This window comes from Rhipicephalus microplus, chromosome 10, assembly GCF_043290135.1.
Source record: "Rhipicephalus microplus isolate Deutch F79 chromosome 10, USDA_Rmic, whole genome shotgun sequence".
Classification (NCBI taxonomy): Eukaryota; Metazoa; Arthropoda; class Arachnida; order Ixodida; family Ixodidae; genus Rhipicephalus; species Rhipicephalus microplus.
The window spans coordinates 45,057,039-45,079,004 of record NC_134709.1 but is presented as its reverse complement, the minus strand read 5'-3'; the positions used below and the strand labels follow the sequence as shown (position 1 = coordinate 45,079,004).

At 43.3% G+C, this 21,966-nt stretch overlaps 3 protein-coding genes across 4 annotated transcripts in view; 2 read left to right on the top strand and 1 right to left on the bottom strand.

The window, feature by feature from the left end:
* Positions 1-5,820, top strand: part of LOC119181391 (tetratricopeptide repeat protein 39B) — a 139,451-nt gene extending 133,631 nt beyond the window's left edge. For both annotated transcript variants that reach the window (XM_037432618.2, XM_037432619.2), the window contains exons 16-18: positions 42-159; positions 3,359-3,475; positions 5,318-5,820. In XM_037432618.2, coding sequence (XP_037288515.2) covers positions 42-159; positions 3,359-3,475; positions 5,318-5,594 — 512 coding nt within the window. In that variant the 3' untranslated portion in view covers positions 5,595-5,820. The remainder of the gene's footprint in view (positions 1-41; positions 160-3,358; positions 3,476-5,317) is intronic.
* Positions 5,821-7,797: 1,977 nt separating this feature from the next.
* LOC119181392 (trafficking protein particle complex subunit 13) lies at positions 7,798-11,062 on the bottom strand. The gene is made up of 2 exons (XM_037432620.2): positions 10,425-11,062; positions 7,798-8,730 (listed from the first exon to the last, which is right to left on the bottom strand). Exons 1-2 carry the CDS (start codon positions 10,920-10,922, stop codon positions 7,978-7,980), a joined length of 1,251 nt encoding a protein of 416 aa, XP_037288517.1. The 5' UTR covers positions 10,923-11,062; the 3' UTR covers positions 7,798-7,977.
* A 292-nt stretch (positions 11,063-11,354) lies between these two features.
* LOC119181732 (WD repeat-containing protein 76-like) overlaps positions 11,355-21,966 on the top strand; it is a 30,013-nt gene continuing 19,401 nt past the window's right edge. Inside the window, exons 1-6 of the mRNA XM_075875591.1 lie at positions 11,355-11,526; positions 11,629-11,706; positions 12,563-12,643; positions 13,114-13,197; positions 13,356-13,414; positions 17,186-17,291. Of these exons, the coding sequence (XP_075731706.1) occupies positions 11,482-11,526; positions 11,629-11,706; positions 12,563-12,643; positions 13,114-13,197; positions 13,356-13,414; positions 17,186-17,291 (453 nt within the window). The 5' untranslated portion in view covers positions 11,355-11,481. The remainder of the gene's footprint in view (positions 11,527-11,628; positions 11,707-12,562; positions 12,644-13,113; positions 13,198-13,355; positions 13,415-17,185; positions 17,292-21,966) is intronic.

Sequence of the window (21,966 nt, the reverse complement as noted above, 5' to 3'; positions counted from 1 at the left end):
TGCTTGAAGGACTAAAACGTGACATGTACGTCTCGTTGCAGAGATGAACGAGAGGTACGTCGACGACTACTGCCTCGCGATGCTGCTGAAGGGCGTGTGCATGCGCTACATGGGCCACCCCTTGCAGTCTGAGGAATGCTTCCTCGAAGTTTTCAAGTAGTAAGTAAAGCCTTTCAGCCATCACGTGCTTGACAATCTTCATGTTGTGGATACTTCTGTAATAAGAAAATCGTTTCAGCTCGCTTGTAACAGCTCCGCTTTGAGCTGCACTGTATCATTATCTTTACCTATGTTATGTCCTTATTGCCCACGCACTTGCCGTACACCTAGTAGGTTACATGATTGCTACTTGGCAACTGTTGAGAGTGTAGCGACGGAATGGCGTCCAACGCAGATGTGCCGTCGTCACTGGTTGAATGAAAGAGCGAGACATGCAGTAAGCGAGCTGCCAGAATAGAGCGGCGGCCGTGGCGTCCAGCCATAAGCATGCAAATGTTCTAAGCGCCATGATCCACCAGCGCTTGTCATCTTTTTTTCTAGCCGGCTGGGCGCCGCTAGTGCTACGCTACAAGGGTATGTAGTATGTACACCAGGTTAGTCCGGCACAGTTATGCATACCGGGAGGTAGTTTTGTTACTGTACCAGCAGTCCATGCTCATGCACCAAGACTGCCTACACAACACACAAGGCCGCTGCTTCAACACTATGTATAGCATTCAAAGGGAAGGAGAGGACAAAATAGTATACAAAGTGTAGTGGCAGTTCCAAGTACAATGTGTTCAATGGACACTACGTATTGCACAACTGTGCAAACATGAAAATAAAATGGAAATCAGTGTTAGCGGAGAATAAATTCATGATCTTAGTAATATTGCAGTAACTTTGCACCTAACAGAAAGAATGGATAATGTTTGTGCACTCAAACATCATTATAACAAAATTGCATTTTACTCGAAACCAAGTTTCTTACAATCAAAAATCTGTTATAAAGGGGTATTGTTAACACTACATCTATTGCAAGACAGTTTTTTCATTTACTTTGCTATAATCAATATTTCGTTATATCCGCGTTCGATATAGCGGGGTTTGAGTTACACACGAATGGAAAGTTCTGGCACACGTGTGTGCAAACATACTAAGAACATGGTTATGAATCATGTTTTTTTTTTTCGTGACATGTTTAGGTGCTGCGAGCATGAAAACCTTGAGAATAGATTGCTCTGTGTGTCAAATAATAATATGTGTGTCTTTTTGCTTCATCAGAAACTTTTACCAATTTGCTGAAGCATGTGTGGTGAGAAAACATTTAGCCTGACTGGAAGAGATGTGCATTTTCCGTCATTCACTGACAGATGCATTGCTAGTGCCTTCAATACAAAAATTAAAGAGGGAATGGTTCGGGACCTATTGAATTCAGAAAAACTGGCAATATTTCTACCAATCCGTTACTTTTGTCTGTTACCTTGGTTTGAAAGACATGGATTTGTCTAGAAGCTTGTGCCTTATTCAAAGGTGTAGACGATAGACACCCATTTCTGACCAAAGGGGTAACGCAGCTCTTATTTGCCCTTTCAGCATTGGCCGTAGGAATATGAAGAAATCTAGACATTTGCAGAACACATTGACGTGCTCCAGTGTTACCCCTTTATGCACGTCTTCAACAGAGCTGCTTGAGTTCAGTAATAATCCCTTTTGGACTGTTGTAAATATGCATGATTGCTACTAAAAAAATTCACTCTCGGGCTCAATTTCGCTGCTTGTACTCGCTAGACACTGGCACTATAGTCGAATCTCAAAAACTCTTGCCACGTGTCTATACAGTGTTCTTTGGCAGCATTGGCAGCGGTGTGTTTCTAAAAAATGACCGCACCATTGGATCATGTTACAAGGCCATCGCATATCCAAAAGACGGCTGGAAAAGAAAGATAGAAGCTTGCAATGAAAAAATCCATAAAGAGGGGTTGGTATATTTTTTTTGTTAAGATGGAGGAGAGAGTATGAAGCAAGAGAGTACAGTGAAAACTTTTCTTGGCATTGAAGGCAAAGCTACGGAGGCGAAGCTTCTGCACATGTAGCCCTACACAAAGTAGTCCAAATAGGCTCTCGTGTCGTAGCGCTGCGGAAAGTGACAGGGGTGCACCATCAGTGTTTCATGTAGATGCAGACGCCACTTACTGTTTGAGCGTACTCGTAGAAAGGGCGGGGCTTTCTCGCACGTCCAAAAACGCTGTAAAGCTAAATAAGTATATAACTGTCTTGCCGGTGTGAGCTGCATTTTGTCTTGAATAGCTCCATGTGGAAACTAAAGAAGGAACGTTTGTACGTTCTATGTTAAAAAAATTGTGGAACTACATTCACTGATTGATTGATTGATTAAAACTTTATTTTTGTCCTGAGAAGACGCAGGGGCGACCCCGCGCCACCCGGCTAATCCCATGTTGGGACCGTCAAGCCGAGCTTGGCGGCCCGTTCACGGGCACTCTGGACGGCCAGGGTTTGATCTTTAAGTTCGGGGCTGCGTAAGAGCGCAGCCCACCTGTCCTCCCTGAGGGTGGGGCCGATGGCTTCACATTCCCACAACGCATGATTGAATGTGGCTAACAGTCCACAAGCGGGGCAATCCGCACTTGGATACCGTTCAGGGTAGATGGCGTGAAGAACCGCAGGGTTAGGATATGCACTGGCTTGCTATAGTCTTAGGGTGACTGCCTGCACCCTGCACAAGGCCGGGTGTGGGAGAGGGAATACCCTTCTTGACAGATAGAAGTGCTTTGTTATTTCGTTGAACGTAAGTAAGGGTTCCCAGCGAGGCAGAGGGACTGTGGAGGCGGCGCGGTCAGCGAGTCCTCGCGCGCCCTCGTGTGCGCCCTTGTTCGGGTTAGAGGTAGAGCCCTCAATCGACCCCAGGTGAGTGGGAAACCAAGTGAGAGAATGGGGCGTGATACTCTTGACGCTTTGGAGAATGCGGAGGGCCTGAGGGGCTACCATCCCGGTTTCGTAGGCTTTGATAGCCGCCTTGGAGTAGCTGTATATTGACTCTCTGTGACTATCTAGCATAGCCAGCGCAATTGCAACCTGTTCGGCTATCACGGGCTTCGATGTGCGTACTGTGGCGGAGCAAGTGAGCGTGGAATTTGAGGAGGTTGTAGGGTGCACACTATTTGGCTCCACAGTCATCGCTTCAGTGCCAAGCAAAGTTGTCGCCAAGTGTAGCCCTGAGGAAATCGGTTCTAGCCTTGAAGAAGATAGGTTCACTTGTCGAGATGTCTGCTCAGCGACACAACCGCTGTTCATGTATTTTTTGAAGACCATTGTATGGATGGCACGACTGATATGCCTTCAACTTCGTACCTCACAGTCAGGACCAGATCCTGGAGGACACGTACCTGCTGCCTTTCGCCGCTGCCGAGCTGGGCTTCTTGTCTATGCAGCAGCAACAGTATACCAAGGCCAAGGAATGGCTGGACCAGGCCAGGTGAAAAAAGAGAACTTGCTGTTTTCAGGTGGCATCTGCACTGGTAACAACTGATGAAATTACTGATGACCAGGGAAAGAGCCAATCGGCAGTAATTAAGTGTGGCTTTTTGGGCGAGTTGTAGTTGCTTACTGGTAGGGCTGTGTTTTTGAAAGTGCATCATAGGAAGCAAAAGTACACAAGACAAGGACAGAGAAGAGGGTTGAGACTTATAATGTAACATTGACTTATAATTATAACAATGTTTTATTTCGAAACAAGCAGTCAATTATATGGTGAAAAGCCCGTGAAACACACATCAAGTCATACCAGTTTGCCCAAATAGACACCTTATTGAAAGCACAGACAAAGAAACAAAATGATCCTGTTTAATAAAATAATTTTGTTGTCTTGCGTGCCTTGCTGGGTCTGAGCTATACTCATGTAGGGACCTCAATTTTTTGCCGCGATTTTGATGACGTGCGGCCCTTCCACGGAAGTGCGAAATATTTGTTCAATTATCGATCCACGTATGGGAAAAAACTATTTCATCGTGTCATATATACCTAATGATGCGATATATCTGGCATCCAGCTGTGGCCATCCTCGCTAGATGTCTTCATCATAATGTGTGGTACGCGAGATGCGACAACGATGTGTTGGGATGACTTCTAAAAAAGATGGTCTTTCTGGAGATACTTGAACATAAAAATTTTGGTCTGTCTGGCTGCCTCTGCATGTCTGTCACAATTCAGCCACCAGACCAAATTTTAAGCACTTGCTGAATGCCCAGTCATCTTGAACTGGTGGCTGCATTCGTATTTGTGAACATTGAAGATCAAAAAGCAAGATATACGCATATCTGAGGGGCAACATCAATATGCATGTATTAGGTGGTGTGTTCCTTTACTAGAAAATACATAGATATGTGATTCTAAAGACCCTATTGTTTCTTCTTTTTCTTCAAAATTTGGACAGCCAAGTTGGGGGAAGCAGCTCTTAATCGAGCATGGCCCTTAGTCAAGTGTATATAGTACTTTTGAAAGTGCAACACTACAAGTGTACAAAACTACTGTTGCAAATGTATCAATCATTTCAATTTACCTCTATGGTCTTTTGGCATTGCAGGGAAAGGTGCTCATGGCATAAATGTATTTAGTAATGATAAAAAAAATAGTTTATTTTTCTCGGTGACACATGAGAATATAAACATGGTAATATCCCTTTCAGCGGCAGCGTGTACAATTGTACAGATCAAATTTAGAGACACATCGTGCACCGTGTGTTTATTCAAACGACTTGAAACGCAATGTGCACATTCGTGAAGGCTTTCCGAGCGAATTAATACTGGTCATTCAGCTTCTTTATGCTGCGTAATGCTGCAGAGGATCACTTTGCTGGTGACATTAACATGTCGAACGACCAGTTGACGTGCTGTGTTAAAGGACCCACGTCAAGAGTATTTTTTTGTTACTTTGCTTGAAATAAATGCAACGTGCAAACTGTGCTTGCACTTGGGCCTAATATTTCATTATTCTGATGCAAAAATTAATGCTGACTGAATAAATAATAATTATATACTTAATTACGTAATAATTACCATGAATTACTGAAATTCACACAAAACAAGACATTCCTTCATTTTCTTTCTTGGAATGCAATACTGAGTGCCTTGGAATCATGCTATGTAAATTTGACACGTTTGCAGACAGTGGATCATAATTCGCATCTAATGGGGATATACCCAGAAGTGTTACTTGAGAACAAAAATGCATAACACATTCTTTACAATGTGTTGTCTTTAGAACTTGAACATGCACAGATGGGGAACTGGCCTGTATTTTGATGCCACCTTCTGTGCAGGAACAACTACCATGACTACCTGCTCGAGTCCCTGGTGCACTTCCGGATCCACTCGGCGCTCAAGTCGCTCCGCAGTGGAGGCCACTTGTCACCCCGATCTGACCCGACGACGCCGTCACCCACCAACTCCCCGTTCCCGTCGCCCCTGAACACGCCGACGCATGGCGTGATGGTCAACGGCTTCCCCTACCTGAGCACCAGCCCAGGCATCACAAAGAAAGTGATGCACCCACCCATTCCGAACGCTGGCGAGGAAGGCATCGTGGGTGCCGACTGAGTCTTCAATCATTCCCCGAGACAAAAAAAAAAAGAAAAAAAAAACGTCCCCGAGAGACCGCGTTTCTCGACCGACCAGTCAAGAGCTTGTTGCCTAGAGGCACCTTTGTTTTTATTTTTTCAGCTTGATGGGCTTGTGCAAGTTCCAGCTCAAAGGTAGCGCCCTTGACAAAGAGCCTAATGGCTTCACTGGTCGTAGCGGCTGTAAACTTGGGTCACTGCAATCATTCCGGCTCTGTGATCAGAAAGTTGGCACTCGTGTTTCTCTTCTTCTGTCATTGTTCATATCTTCCACGCCCATACATCCGTGCCCCCCTCCCTTCATCCCCCCCCCCCCCCCCCCCCAATATTAGAGCGAGCAATGTTGCTTTTGCGAGACGACAGGTTGGTTTGCTGTGTCAGGCGGCCACGTTTGCTACAGTGGCGTCTCTCATTTTCGTGTGATGGGGCGTTGCTTCACGCCATCATCAAAAGCTGGTGCATGCAAAGGCTGCAAGAGGCTTAAAATGCGTGCTCCTTGTAGCTACGAAAACGTGCAACAAAATGTTATGTCTTGAGGTAGTTGTGTTCAGCACCCACGGGCCATGAAGAAGTACTGTTGTTTTCTCTTTCTATTGGAATTGATCTTCAAAATGCCGGCTGAGTACTGCTCTGCTGAATTTTACCACATGGGCCGTAGATTTGTGCTCGCCAGCAGATATTGAACTGCAGGTGTACATGATAGCAAAAGTACCGGTCACACAGTGTCATTTTTTGTTTGTTGCTATCACAGTTTCACAAAAAGCATTGAAGCTTGAAGTCTGTAACTAATTCCGAAAGCCAGCCTTTGCGAAAAACTTCTGCCTTGTTTAGAAAACTAGAGGGAGATAAAACAAGATCCTTGCTGTATTTTATTCTGATGCTCAAAACTGTTACACAATTAAACATTTTTTTTTAGACCTGTCTAGGAGGAATTGAAGAGTTTTATACGCTGTCACATCCTTTAACCTAAGCAATGTCTCGGCTTTAGTGCATGTTACAAACCACGCAATCAGACCAGTGTTAACTGGGTACAGTAAAAAGGGCACTGAACGCACGTGAATGTCATGTCACCTCACAAATGATTAGGTGTTGATTTGAGATTCCAGCAGGCATGAATGGGAATGAACTTGGTACTACAGCGATGGTTGTTGGCCGTCCCTGAGTGCTAACACTGTCTAGGATTCCTGTTACAACAAAAAAAAAAAATAGAGCTCAGTGGTAATAATTGTCAGAAATGAAGTGAAACTTCTTTTTTGCACTGCTTGATGTGTAGCTTGCGATTATGTTACATTTCAACTGAACTTCTGAGTGTAGCATGAGTAAGAAAAAGTTTCGGGTAAACAGTTTAACAATTGTTGAAGAAAAAAAACTAAATTTCAAGACACGCACAGCACGAAAAACTCGGCATCTAAGTGATTAAGCCAAGGTAAGCAAGCACTCTGGTAGTCTCAGCACAAATACCTAGTGCACTCCAAAGTTCAGTCAATTAAAGTGGCACCACCACAGTATTGTTTCATGTTTTTACTTTTTATTTAGAATTTGTTTTTACAGCAGTGCCACGGTTCAGGACATGCAACATTGCTGCTGTCAACAGCAACACACTCGACAGTGATTACTCTCAAAATGCGTTTTATTTCTTTTCTCGCAGCTCCCTTCAGTCGGTGCTTGTGCATTTGTGTATGGAAGTTTGCCGATCATAGGTTGCTTAAGAACACTGAAACAGCTCATAATTTACAAAAACTAATTCTTGGTGCGCACAGTGTTTAGACCGTACTTGGTCGGCTTAAGGCTGCAGAAAAGAGGAATCCTTTGTCAACTACTGTGGTCCACAAACTTTCGTCTCTGACTGTACGAAGCTAAGCCACCTTTAATTTACTCAGATGGGCACGGACCTCGCTGCCAATGCAGTGGGGAAGGCGTTTGTTTTTTCTCCTACACCCATGTTTGTGTACATTCTTGTGATACATTCCGTTCAATACAGATGAGATTTACTGTTTGAAAAGAGAGATATATGTGTAGTTCGAAAGTTTGTCGGCCAGTCTTACAAGCATGCTTATATCTCTAGCCAATAAAACCAGAACTCTACATTGCGAGTTGTTTTATTTCTATCTTTTATTCCACGTGGTGAAAGATCGCTGTATAAAAAAAAAGACCACAAAAATATGTACCAGTGAATCAAATCGTTCAGCATTTATAATATTCTTTAATGACACGTAACAAATACAAACCATTTCATAGCCTCGCAAGTGCGCACAAGTCTGCAAAAAATGGCAACAAAGCTTCCACACAGCAGTTTGTCCGTGCAATGACGCCATTCGGCGACACCAGGGTTTCCGAAACAGCGAAATAAACACAAACCGCCGTCAACACGAAACTGTTGTTCCATTGGCACATACGAGCACACATGCTATCTCGTCGTAATCGTACGTCTGCTTGAGGTAAGCGTCTGACAACTTGATGCCCGAGATGCTCTGAAGCCCCGTCCGGAACGGCACCGCCTCGAGCGTGATGCGAACGGTCGCCTGGGGTTCCAGCTTGCCGAGGCTCTGACCTGACATGCCCTGCCAGAGCAGACCAGAAGACGGCAAGTTCTCGAGCGCGAGCACCAGGTCCATCGTCCTCTGACACGTGTTCATCACCGAGCAGGCGATCTCAAATGGTTCCTCGAGGTTCACCGTGCTCGGAGCTGACTCGATTGTGAGCTTAATGTCTTCATAGCCGGGCGCTATACGCTCCAGCTGTGATGTCTGCAGACGCCCTCTCTCACCCATGGCCGAACGCCAGACGATGTCGAGCTTGCCGATGCTGGTGACACCACTGCGACGCTTCTCGGGCTGTGCCACCGGCTCGCTCGTCTCTGAGGACGGCATCCGGGGCGAGAGACTGAACAGGTACTGCCGCGTGTCGTGTGGGTTCAGGAAGTTGACGAGACCGAACACACTCTGGCTGTCTCCGCACGTGTTCAGCTGGCAGACGTTGAAATACGGGGATGGCTCGAGTGCCACTTTCTCGAGGCATATCGGTGAAGAGGTGATGTTCTGCAGCTGCGCCTCAAGGTAGACCTCGTCGGACTCGGCGTTATAGAACTTCGTCTTGACGTCAAGTGGCTTGTATACCTGGGACAACAGTTACACTTCATGCTAAAGCACCGTTGTCTGGTAAAGCGTAAAAAAATAAAAAGCACAATCCTTACGATGTTCCGCCATTCATCTCCAGCTGTGCAAATATAAACAAGCAACAAATGATCAGGAGGACATTTCGGATTATAGTCCAGTCTAGAATGTACACAAACATTGCTTAGCAGTCGCCCTCGATTTTCCTGCATATGCTTGACCTACATGGGTCAGCACACGGTCATAAATGACTTTTTCAGGAGACATGATAATAAAAGCTGCATATTGAGTGCACTATGGATGCATATGGCAATTCCATTTCGTGAGCTGTGGATAAATGCTCGATAGGTCTTCATCTTAATATTCACAAACAAGGTAGGTGACCATTGTTCATAATCTCAGTGCCAGGTCTTTTAGTGTCACATCATGAAGAATGCTTCCTCAATCGAAGGTGTGATGATAACAAATGACTTGTCAAACACGCGCCTTAGGAGTGCAAGCGAGAATTATGAATTAGAACAACTGAAACTGAATATAATAAGCACAGATTTAAAGAGGCGAATAAAAATGCTTATAGCTGATATCAGTATTTAGTTATATCCTTAGAACAAATATCACATATCATGAAGATATTGTCTAAACAACCTCATTAAGACATTTAGCTGCTTTGCACAATGTACAGCACTAGAACATCGGCCTATTAAACAGTTTCACATGCTTTTGAACATATTCAGGAAAGGCTTGTGCCAAAACACATGGATTAAATGGCTGTTACTGGCAAGGTGCCTCAACGCTGCAATCAAGGACAGCATTGAAAAAGGCAAATTTCTGCAGTGTGGGATAGATAACTGTGATGGTGCTGTTTGCTCAACAACTTGCATGATTCTAGTAAGTGTTCACTAGATAAACCAGAAGGCAGCACACCCATCATTTAAAATCGTGACTGAGAATGCGGCCCTGGAGCAGCAAACAGATTTAAGGAATCCCAACTTAAGTCATGTAGTGCTTTCTGTTATGAGCAGGGCACATAGCGAGAATGCTGGCCATTAAGAATAACACCAGATTAGGCAAGTGCATGAGGTGGAGGCTGAAAGTTAGATGGGCAGATGTAGTTTGTGGGCCTAATGTGGCTGGAGCATGCACAGGACTGGGTTAATAATAAAAAAAAAACATGGGTCAGGCCTTTGCTCTGGAGCAGACAGCCAGGCTGGTGATAAGCACTCTCTTGAGCAAGAACAAATGGAGTTATACATATCAACAAAAGATACGCTCCCACAAGTAGTGCCACTAGTTCTGTCCGACTGTACCTCGCTCAGGCACACTGCAGTTAAAACAAATAAATGAAAAGAGTGCATTGTTGGGCTATGAACAACAGGATTACACCTTTAACTGGCACATTCATATATAATGATTGGTGCCATCAAGCAGCTTGCTTCATACAAATCTGTTTTATCTAGGCAACAGTAAAGAATGCAGTGTCGCTGCACATTGTATGAACACGCTCTTTCGCGCTGTCAAACAGAACTACCTCGTATGCTTCGTTTCTTGCTTTAAATATGCCTCGTTATCGAATGACCAATTTCGTTGTATCGGGTAATTCGCTATATTCGTAACATGCATGTCAACTCATCGCCGAGTTGCATACGTGGCACAGACGCATAACCACAGAGATGGAAAACACTCGCAACAGTTCTGACCTGGAACTTGAAGAACTTGCGGAAGTGCAGTTTCTCCCCGGCCTGCGTCGTGTAGTTGACGGTGCAGACCAGTATGTGCGTGTTGATGTCCTTCACTTCGTGGTGGATCACTTCGTCGATGCTGCTGTTGGGGGCCAGCTCGGCGGCCGCTACGGCACCGTCGGCGCGCCCTGCGAGCAACACCTTCTGCGAGTCGGTCTGCAGCTCGGCCCTGACCGACACGTCGCGCACGGTGGTCTGGCTATCGTTGTGTACGCTCATGTAACAGGAAAACGTCTCGCCCAGGTAGATGTTGCCGAAGCTCTGCGGAAGCATCAGGAAGCTGCCGGCGCCGAAGAGCTCGAGACCCAGCGGAGCTCCCAGGTCTTGCTTCAGCTCCTGCATCCACATGCTGCCCGGTATGTCCCGGGAGTCGCACACGACTGGCAACGTCGTGAACAGAGCGGGCCGCGTCAGGCGCATGACCTTTAGCGCGAGCAACTGATCCCTCTGATCCATGATCGCCGCGCTCGTCTACGAGCGTGCGCGCGAGACTAAGCGGAAGAAAGTCTGCCACGTGTTGGGTAGATCGCCGATGAAAAACCGTGCGTCTCGAGATCATCAGCACGCGGCCACCTTACAAGATCCACACACGCCCACCGCCATGTTTTTGTGTTGACGCGTTGGTGGCGACTTTTGACGACGAAACGCTGAACAATACGCGTGGCCTCAGTGGTTTTGATCGCGCTTAGTTGTGCAATCACAGAGGCCGTGTGTTAGGAAATCGAATCAACAAAAATTGCTGTAAACAAGCGTGTCATGCTTGACGAATACTGTGCAGAGCGCATAAAATACAGAAATGAACACAACGAGTAAAGAAAGTGAGGAATTTACTCATTATGTGGGGCTTACGAGAAGTCACATGATCAATACCTGGCGTTTTCGCGCGCTCGCGGCGCTCAACAGAAAGTTGGCGGCAAGTCGCAGCATGTCGGAATAGCGCGCGCGTAGTGTGCGCACATGTCTGTGGAAAGTTTGAGTTGTTTTATCACCTGTGGCAGTTGAGTTCAAGCTGAAGATGACCACGGCGACGACGTTCTACGGTGCGTCCACGCGTCTTTCGGTAAGTGCTTTGTCCCGGCTCTTTGCTAGGCACGGTCGGCGCGGCTGTGTCGCGCGCGTCTCAGAGCTGTCTCGCTTTTCTAACCTTCGCTTTTCTTGACAGGCGAGGCTCACCCTGAAGCGTTTGCAAAAGGCGGAAGCCGATGCGGAAGAGTCAGCGACAGTTAAACCACCTGAGCAGGTGTGTCGTCGTTTCATTTAGTGGCTCTGTGCTTGGTCAGCTGGCGGTGTGGTCGGCTTAGCCGAAGTGTGAAGGTGTCCCCGAAGCTTTTTAAGCGCCCGTCGCTTCGCAAAACGAACATCCGCCCTACGAGGCTCATGCTTCTTGTTCGTTTCGTGTACGTTGGCAGCTTTAGACAAATTATGGGCACAGTTACTCGCATTTACCGAAATGCGGGGCTAATGTGTGGACTTTGCATGGTCAGGGAAACATGTGCCGTGGCGTCGTTACCTTGCTAATCATCCAAGCCCGCTCGCGTAAGAGCTCACGCGTAGGGGGGATGTTCTCCTAAAGTGTGCAGTTTTTGCGGGATAACGAAGTGGCATTCTGAGGGACGCATAGCGGCATTTGTATGAAGAGCAATCTTGCCTTGGTCAGGTTTTCGAGTCATCTGACAGGGCACTGCTGATTCCTTCTCTTTTAAATAATGAAGCACCACTGAAGGATGTGCGAATAGTTGTAGGAGGCCCACCCGAATATTGTACCCAAATGTAGTCTTATAGGAACCACACTGTTTTGGGTGAAATGATCTAATAACAAATCCTGGCAAAAATTTGTCTAGCCTGCATATTTCCCCGAATTTTTCTGTTATTTTGGATTGGAATAGTACGTCACCTCTTCGAAATTCGAGCTTTGAAAGTGAAGGAACCCTCTATGCCTGCATGTGCAACTTTCTGTTAAACTTGCTGTAGCAAAAACAAAGAATATCATTGCTGTGTTATTTAGCTTGCTGTATGGCGTGGATATGAGTTTCTTCTTGTTGTTTTTGCAATTATTTTCTTAAAGCTCACTCACTGCCTTGTTCTTTTACGTACAGGATGGCAAGAGACAGTCTGCTAAGAAAAGGAAGCAACCCGCAGATGAAAATGACGCGGGAAGGGAACCAACAGTTAAGGAGGTACTTTTTCGTTGGCATTTCTGTTTTCACAGACATTGCTCTTTTTTTTTTAAGTGTATGCCCTGCAAGCACACAGGTGGGGATTCCAAAACAATGTTGCACTTTTCCATTTTGTGTTGAATACTTAAACAGTGGATGTTTGCTCAAGCCAACGTTTCGACGAGCTGAATTGTCTTGAAGGCTGGAACTGATTTCCTTAGCGCTTGTGCGTACAGGGGCAGTTCACCGATGGTGGCAATTTGTAACAGCAGCAATATTGTTGGCATGTTATTTTCTATATAACTCTTCTTTTCAGTAAGAACACTTGCTAAACAGGAAAGAATGTGCAAAGGCAGTGTGGTCAGACGAAGTGATTGAAGAAGTTGCCACTATTGTGTGGTGACTGGCATCACACAAGCACCGTTTGCATATACTCTACAGTCTAAAGCTTTTTAAGATCTTTAACTACTTGTTCTTTTTAAAATTTTCAGGAAAAAGAGGAGTCTTACAGATCTGTCATTCAAAAGAACATAGCCGAGAAAATGGCATTTTTGGAATCTCTCGGCGTCGATGAGGTATGTGTGCAAGGCTGGCAACTCTTGTTTGTGCACTCTCTTGTTGTTGGGGTTTAACATCCCAAAACCGCCATATGATTATGAGAGATGCCGTAGTGCACAAATACTGCTATTGTTGAGCAATCCTTGTAACTGGCCTGACAACTTTTTCTTTTCAGTTGAAGGTTTCCCTGGCACCTCCTCCTGTACATATGCCTGCCAAGTCGCCACGCCCACCGTAAGCATTTTCCTTGTATGGTTCATGTTGATGTTGCATTTTGAAACGGGACACAATTTTTTATTATTATTATTTTTATTATTACTGGTGCAAGTATGCCCTATGGCATAAGTTAAATGAAAAAGAAAGAGCTCAGTTTCTTGTATAAAGGCCAGCACTGGTCGGTGCAAAGGACTGTGCACCTAGCGCGTTAGGTCAGACGGTTGACCTGGGTAGTAGTCAAGGTCATGCTGATGGCGGGTGCAAGCCCTGTGAAAGCCCGGACAGGCCTTCAGCAGTTATAGCAGGGGTCACGCTGGGGCCAATACAGTAAAAAAAGGTAGGAGTAGAGGAGGTCGGGGGTTGATAAAATGCCAGGTTCATTTTGGTTTCAATTTTATTTACCAGAAAAACAATTTGGAGGGACACTTGGGCAAAAAGCTCTTGCAAAAGCTTTTTTGCACAGGTGTCAGCAGCCCTTTTAAGGTTGCCTTTTTGTTAGATGGGCCTTCTAAATCTGATTTCCGGGTGGTTTTTGGTAGGACTTGGGTCTCGGGAGTTGGGAATCATGTGTGCTGATCTCCGGAATGACTGAAATGTGGACGCTAATTCTGAATTTACAGTATTTGTTTCTAGCGTTATATAAAAACCTAGATCACGTACAAACTACAATGAACAACAATTAAACTCACTTATACCAGACATCCTAAATCAATACCCAACCATACTCCATTTATTGCAAGATGGAACATCGATTGGGTCATTAAAAAAATGATGATCCCATTGTTCTTTGAAAATTTTGTGGCTATATATGTCTTGTATTTATGTACACCTTGTTCTTTATGGCCTGTCATTGTTTATTACATTGCTGTAATTGGCATGTTTGAGTTATATAACACTTCTTTCTTTTAAAAATTTCTTATCAACTCATTGTTCGTAGGTTTCACCTGCTGTACATAGGCGTGCCCAATCATATAGTTTTTTTTTTTTTTATTCTAGTGAATGTTAATTATATTGTTGTGCAGTTCACTCGCTATAGTGGTGAGAAGCTGTTTATCTTTCTTTTCTTTTCAAGTTCATTATCAATACATGTTCGTTGCATCGATACCACTTTAATGCAGCTGTGTTTATATCTCTGTGCACTACTTTAATCATGTAACCATTCTGGATGATTATCTGCCAGGAATTTTGTACGACAAATGCTTGTTGATGTGTTTATGCTTTTGCTGCCAGGGTAGCAAGACCTAGTCAGGCCTTTATTCAGCCTTCAGTCGTGTCCCCCAATGCAAAGTGTAATAATTTAGCCTTTAGAGAGAGAGAGAGAGAAGTAAACATTTATTTCAAAACAGTGTTCCAAGTGAGGCCTGATATCGCCCATAAAATTAAATGAAATTTCACTGCATGGTGACGGCATAGAGCGCCTCAAAAATATGTGGGACAAAGACGACCGTGTGCAGACTGCGGGCCGCGTGTTTGAGATCCCTGGCTGTGGAGTTTTAAATGCACTTGACAACTTTTGTTGGAAATGCGCGTGCCCTTCTGTGGACAGTGAAGAAAGATGACGACGTTGACAGAGTGACGCTCATGCCGTTTCGCCTGTGTAGCGTTTTTTAGCCTGTGTGGCTTGTGTTTTCTTGAGAGTTAAGTAAAACCTTTCCTTTCTACAATGTCTCGGGTGCTCCAAAGACGCCGCAAGATAAGACTTTGCTGCTTCAGGAGTGGTGTCGTGTATATTCTTTCATTTGTGGGGTCTGCGTGGAGGCAAGTGATGTTTGACCTTGGCTGTTTTTGTTGTCCAACTCAAACATCAAGATCTGTTGCGGTGCTCAAAAATTTGCGTTGGACGGGCATTTTGGGGACCTTAGAAGCTTTCTATTTCACTGAGTGCTCGAAAATTGTACAAGTTTTCATATAAACATTGGTGTGTCTTTCACCTGTGATTGATGAAAAAAAGCGAAATATGAAGCCACAATGCAAGCATTGTATATAATGATCGTCTGCTTGCGACTATGTAACCTTGACTGATAATTCATTAATATTAAACTTATTAAGCATTCTTTTTTCGATTATATTGAGTGCATGCACACATGCATCTTTGGGTAGAAGGTAATTGTTCATAGAGGGATGCAAGTAGTGATCATTCCTTTGCTTCACATTGTAATAAAACAGCAAACCTGTTTAAATTTAAGTCAGTTTGAGTGTATGGCAAGATTATTTGGTTCATGTCTCAAGATTAGCACAAGTATTGTACTCTCCATGAATGCTGAAACTTTAACGTAATGAAACGTGAATAAGATAGATTTATTGAACGGTATTAAGGCAGTGTGGTGTTTATAATTTCAATGAAAGAGTGCTGCAGAAAACTTGGGACTGAACATTTCGGAGATGGGCAGTTGAAAAAAATCTTTCTAGGTTTGTGTTCAAGGCAGCTTATTTTGTGAACTGAAAGATGAACAAAGTTCTTGTGTGACTGCAAAGCAAAAACAAAAAAGCATGCAACCAAGGTAGTTGCACTTTCTCACCACAGTAGCCACATTTCGACGAGAGTGAAGTGCTAGCACACGTAGCAACGTATTTAAGAAGCCCAGGTAACAAAATTTGATCCAAAGTCCTCTGCTGCAGCGTCGCTCATAATCGTATGATTTCGGCATGTTTAAACAGCCCAACTTCTTATTACTGTAAAGTCTCTACATGAAACCTGAAGGGACCAAAATACTTAGTTCCGTTTACCAAAACGAGGTTCTGCTAAACAGAGGTTCTGTTTACCAAAACGGGGAGAGGCAGTTGTTTCATTTTGCAGTTTGAGCGGCGATTCCGTTTACTAAAACCTGTACAGAGAGTCTGTGTAAGGCTAGATTCCCTCTGGTCGCAGTCGTGGACAAGACGCGTAGAACAATCTTCAGCGACCTTCACCACTGCCAATTTCTAATGTGCGCGTGACGGGAAGATCATGTTAGTGCTTTTGGCGATTCTCTTGGGACTCTCTAGTATGAGGCAGAAGTGTGAAAATGCACAAAAATGACATGAAGCCGCTGCTGCAGAACGTACTGCCGCAGCCGCTGGCTTCACGAGCTTCTATCTTCGCATGAAACGCTCCTAATACTCTTGCCACATTGGCACAGAAAATGTCATTAACTTCCCAATGCCCTAATATTTAATGCTATTTGCATGGTGCCACGTGGGAGAATAAAGTATCATTTGCCTTAATGCCACTCTTCGCCTAATGCCTTCGCTAGCTTTTGCAAGAACGCACTTGAATAAGAAATGCGTACTCGATGCCATAGCTTGCTCAGAGACAGTACACATAAAACATTTGAAATAGCATCTGTCACGTAAAAAGAAGTTTATACATGACTTTTCACACATGCCATGTTATATCCTTGTATCACCATAGTGAAGTTCATAATTGCAAAAGCTTTAACATGAGTCATCACGTCTGATTCTGTGCTCTGGATTTAACAAGCAGCGGCCTACAAGCAGTGACCAGTTACATTGTTGTAAAAGACCGGAACAACCTCTAGCCAATGGCACCATAAAACACTTACTTGCACTATTTGTGATTGAGGAGTAGGGTTGTTAAAATACATCTTTTGTTTTTTATTACCCTAAAATTTGCCGATTTCAAAATTCAGTGTTATTGACATCACTAGGTCCAATGTCATTACATTTAGACATCCGGCAGTTCGGCCTCCCAAAAAAAATGTCATTCAGGTACTCAATGCCTTAACTAATGATACATTAGTTTGTCGTGCCCGCGTGGCACTGCTATTAATTTTATTTTGCATCTTGCAGGAAGAAGCCGAAGCAAGAGGTTGAGCATTTAGGGGCGAGAAAAAGCCTGCGACTGCAGAACAAGCCAGCCGTATCTGAGAACCTCGACCTAGGCTCCTTCTACCAGGTAAGCAAGCGTTCACGAGTCATGGTTTGTCAATGTTTCTTTAAATGTCTTCCTGTCTCTTGGCAGGCAGTTACAGTAACAACTCATTAACTGAGTTTATGTGGTAATTAACGTACCTCTAGTGCCGTATCGCTCAAGCAAAAGAGCTTGTTGGTCCACAGCGAAATGGCATGTTTCGTAAGCAATCATAATAAACTTCTCCCGGCCTCTCGTGAAAGTTGTCTTTTCTATTGCAACCAAAATCGGTTGGGGATAGTGTAGAAAATGAGCCCATCAAACTATTCTTTATCTTACTGATTCTTTCATATCGCTTCTATTCTACTTCGAACTGGAAATTGGAGTTAAAGCTTCTTAATTTGATTTCGAAGGGGACTATAAAACTGTTGAAATTGAGCGAAATTCGGATTGGTAGGTGGGTATTAGAATGAATGTACGTCATGCCATGCTGCACAAGCAGAACCCCCCCCCCCCCCCCCCTAAAAAAAAACACCGCTTTGGACTCGTTGATGCAATCTGGGTGTTGCTACGCCGGGGATTTAATAAATTCAGTCCATGGAGCTCCCACAGTGAATGGAATTGCTTGATAATTCATACTCCGGACACAAGCATTGACAGGCATTCGCATGAGCAGTGAGCAATGAGGCTTGATATGCATCAAAACACACATTTATTTACATGTCATTATTAAAAAGCAATCAGAACTAAAGTGATTGGTAACTTGAATTAGTTTGCGTTTCTTATGTTCAGACTCCATGAGCATCATTTGCAGCTTGCTTTTGAATAGAATTTGAATTTTCTTCTGCTGAGAAATGCTGCCAATTCCTTTTTTCAGACTTCTAGTAAACTTGGTTTGGTTTTGCTACACATTTTGATTGCTTTGGGTTTCGTTACCCCCTCATGTGAGGAGCAATTAAAACGAGCTGCTCTCAGTGCAGATTAATTGTTGTGGGTACTGATGCATTCGACTTGTCCGGAGTTTTCTCTCGTAGAAATACACAGGGCCATCCTGGGATCAGGACACACATGCTTTTGTAGTAGATTTCTTTTGTGGCACGTTTTATTTTATAATCTTGACACACCCATTCTGCTGATGTTATAACTTGAGATAGTTTATCTTCATTTCGCAGTGTTTGTGTAGTGTTTGCATATTTCACGAAAAAGAAAGATCTTGCAGCCAGTGGGGACTGCTATGCATTGGGGATTAGTTTGAATTAACTGTGAACAGAGTTTGAATTAACAAGTTTTTACTGTAGTAAAATAACCTTGAGATTGTGACAGAATGTGACTGGGTGCATTTGTAAATCTTGTTCGCACAGATCTCGTGTCCCAACTTCTAATCATTTGCTTCTTGATTTCACCTGCCTTTTTGTGTTTAGGCGTCACTACCAATGCATTCTTTTGTAGTAGATTTCTTTTGGGTCGCTTTCGATTTTATAATCTTGACACACGCATTCTGCTTGTGCGATAACTTGGGATAGCTCATCTTCATTTTGCAGTGTTTTTGTACTGTTTGCATACTTCATGAAAAAAAAAACAAATCTTGCAGCCATTGGGGACTGAACTTGCAAGTTTTGCACTGTGCATGGGGCGATAATGCCCTCGTCAAGTTTCAGTAGTCTCTCAATAATTCAAAATTTTTTTTATTATAAAAGTAAAAATTTTCGGTTGGATTGCTGTGTTTTCGATGTATTTCAGGAGAACACCGACAATACGCACTGCTACTGATGTATGCCGCTGATATCGAGCGTTGGGAAAAGCGACCGCTCGTGTGGGGCATGTGGCTCTTTTTTTACCTTTATCACTCTGACAAGGGGGCCGTCATTCCAAGCATTAAAATGTGGCTTGGGTCTTGGTTCACATTCCATGCATGGGTGCGCTATAAAGAACTGAACGCTCGCAAGGAAGTTGCATTTCAGAGACAGTTCTTCAGCTCCCAAGCCCCATTGATTCAAACAGCTCTGTCGCATAAATTTGTGCCTGGAAACATCGTGCGTGAACAAAGGGTCTCGTCTTTGTCACTCCTTGCTCAACGCCTGTGTTTTTATGTCATCGACCATTGTAAATAAATCCGATTGCCTGCCTTCAAAGTGTCGAAACTACATGCACCGACAGTTGCATGCCAACTGAGGAAGAAAGGAAAAAAACAAAAACTTCACGGTATGGAGTTTTTATTGTGTGCAGAATGTTCCTCCAGCCTCGTTTGACACAGTACATTAGGGTCTTGCAGAAGGGCGCTGCAAGATATTGAAAGGGTTGCTAGCTTTTAGGGTGCATAGCACATTTTGTCCCTTGATCACTCACGTGAACACGCCATATACTGAGTACTGTTGGCTGACATCCAAAAACTACTGGCCATAGTTGAGAGCTGTGTGTGACATTGCTTCAGCTCTAAAAAACAAACTTTGCAACACAACTTGGTATATTGCCCTGAGTCATATTAATGAGTGGTTCTGTTAATTTGGACAAAATTCAGGGACTCCATAGATAGAATTATTTAGAGCCTTCAGTTTTTAGAATACAAAGCCTGCAAAAGTCCTTGTTCTCTTTTTGGTTCACCATACAGTTTTGTGTGTAGGCTTGTGCGAATTTGAGAATTTTCTTCGATCCTAATTTAAATTACAAGAAAATTCAAAGTATCCGAAATGAACGAATAGTGTACATTAGTCCACATGTGAACCCCTGTGAAAGGTGGTTTCACTGCAGTGGATAGGTGCTATGTTGTGAATACACCTGTCCAGGAAATTTGCTCTGCTAAGAAGTTTCATACAATTTTAATGAACATTATCTCTTTTGCATCGATTCATCATATTTTAGGTAAAAAGCTTGTTATTCTGGCTTATATGCTCTAATTATAGTAAAATTTAAACCTAAACATATTTCAAGTCATCGCAAGCATTTCAAATGTTAGTTCATTTAGCCCATTTGATTTTTGAAAATGCCAATGTGGGCTACTTTTGCAAAATATGAAAATAACACTTGGTGTTCAACGATTGTTCATCTGCCTAATCATGTTTCTTGAAATTTGCAATGATTATTGTATGTGCAATATGTTTAAAAATAAACATTAATATTTACAAGAGGCTTAAATGATGCACTAACCTCTAAGGGTCGTTTGTAATATTTTGCGATCTGCTCGGAAAACATCAATAGCTGCTGCAAAGTGAGCATTTCTTCTGCTCCAAAAATCAAAGTGTTGCTTCTATCATTGATTACAAAGTATTGTACAGGTTAGTTAGGTCGTGACAAATGTGCAAATTTTTTTTAATAAAATGTGACATATACTATTCGAATTCAATTAAATTATTGGAATCTAATGTTTACTATTCGTACAAGCCCAGTAAGGTGGAACTCGGTCTATATATCTGTCGGTTAGTGAGTGACTCGAGATAGCTAATATTCTAGGCAAGATCAAAATACAAGCTTATGCACGTGCAGTTGTGCATAGGATAAGCAACGAGGGGCTCGCTAGTGTGACCCCAGCTATTGCCAAGGTTACAGGAGCCTGAAACACTTTCTGAGCATGGCCTGGAAATGCTGCCGATAGGTAGTCAAAGTTACTGAGAAACGACAATGTCTAGAACATTGATATTATGCAGAACAGTGCTTTGGTATTTGAGGAATTGGAGTGAACGGCGTGGAACACTAGTTGTCCCACCTCTGGTACTAGCTCAATGATTTATCGGTGCATATTCTAGTGGATCATTACAACGCGGTGACCGGCGCATGAGGGGTAGACTGGAAAAGAGAACGACGAAGACAGTGTTGTGTTGGATTGTGTTCGAGTGAGTGGCTCTTGTATCACTGGTAATCAAATAGAACATGATGAAAAGATATGTTGCATTGTGTATTACAAGACTAATTGAATCTCGAATCATTCAGTCTCATTTAAAGTCAAAGTGCTTCTTGACGTTGCCTTTGGGAACTGTCAAGGCTGGTTCAAAAGCTTGTCATTGCTGGGCTTTGTGCCACAATGCTGGCTGTTGGACTCGAGAAGGCAGACATAAATGTTGCAGTGCAACTTCTTGGATACTGCTATGACCGCACACAGATACAGTGATGGCTCCAATCGTTCCCAACTGCTCCCAAAGAGAAATTCTAGTCCAGGCTGCTCCAAACAGTAATACTTATTTATTGATTGATTGATTTACTTATTTATTTTAAAGCACCTTGCAGCCCTTAGAGGCATTGTGTAAATGGGGTAATAAAAAAAAACATTTTAAAACGTGTACAGAAGGATAAAAAATATATGAGAACAATTTGAAAACAATATTACTGTAACGAAGGCAGGAATTAATTGTGCTCTAACAAGACGAGACAAGGAAAAAATACACAGAGTCATGGCAGTTTATTTACACGATAAAATATGGCACACTAAAATGCAAGCAATGTAATTACAGAACAGATGCGACGTAAGGTGGCTAATACAAAAAAAATATATGTATGTAATGTGAAACTACACACAAATAACAATGAAGGCCATCAAAAAAATAAACAAGGAAATAGTTGTGGAAAAAAAACCTATTTTAACGAATGTGTTTTAAGTAGATGCTTAAAGGTTTTTTTTTTTTTTTTTTTTTTTTTTTTTTTGAGTAACTGCTCCAAAGTGGCACTGAGAGAGTGATGAACTTTCACTGTCTGATCGCCTCACAAGTCCTCAAGAAATTGAAAGGAATCT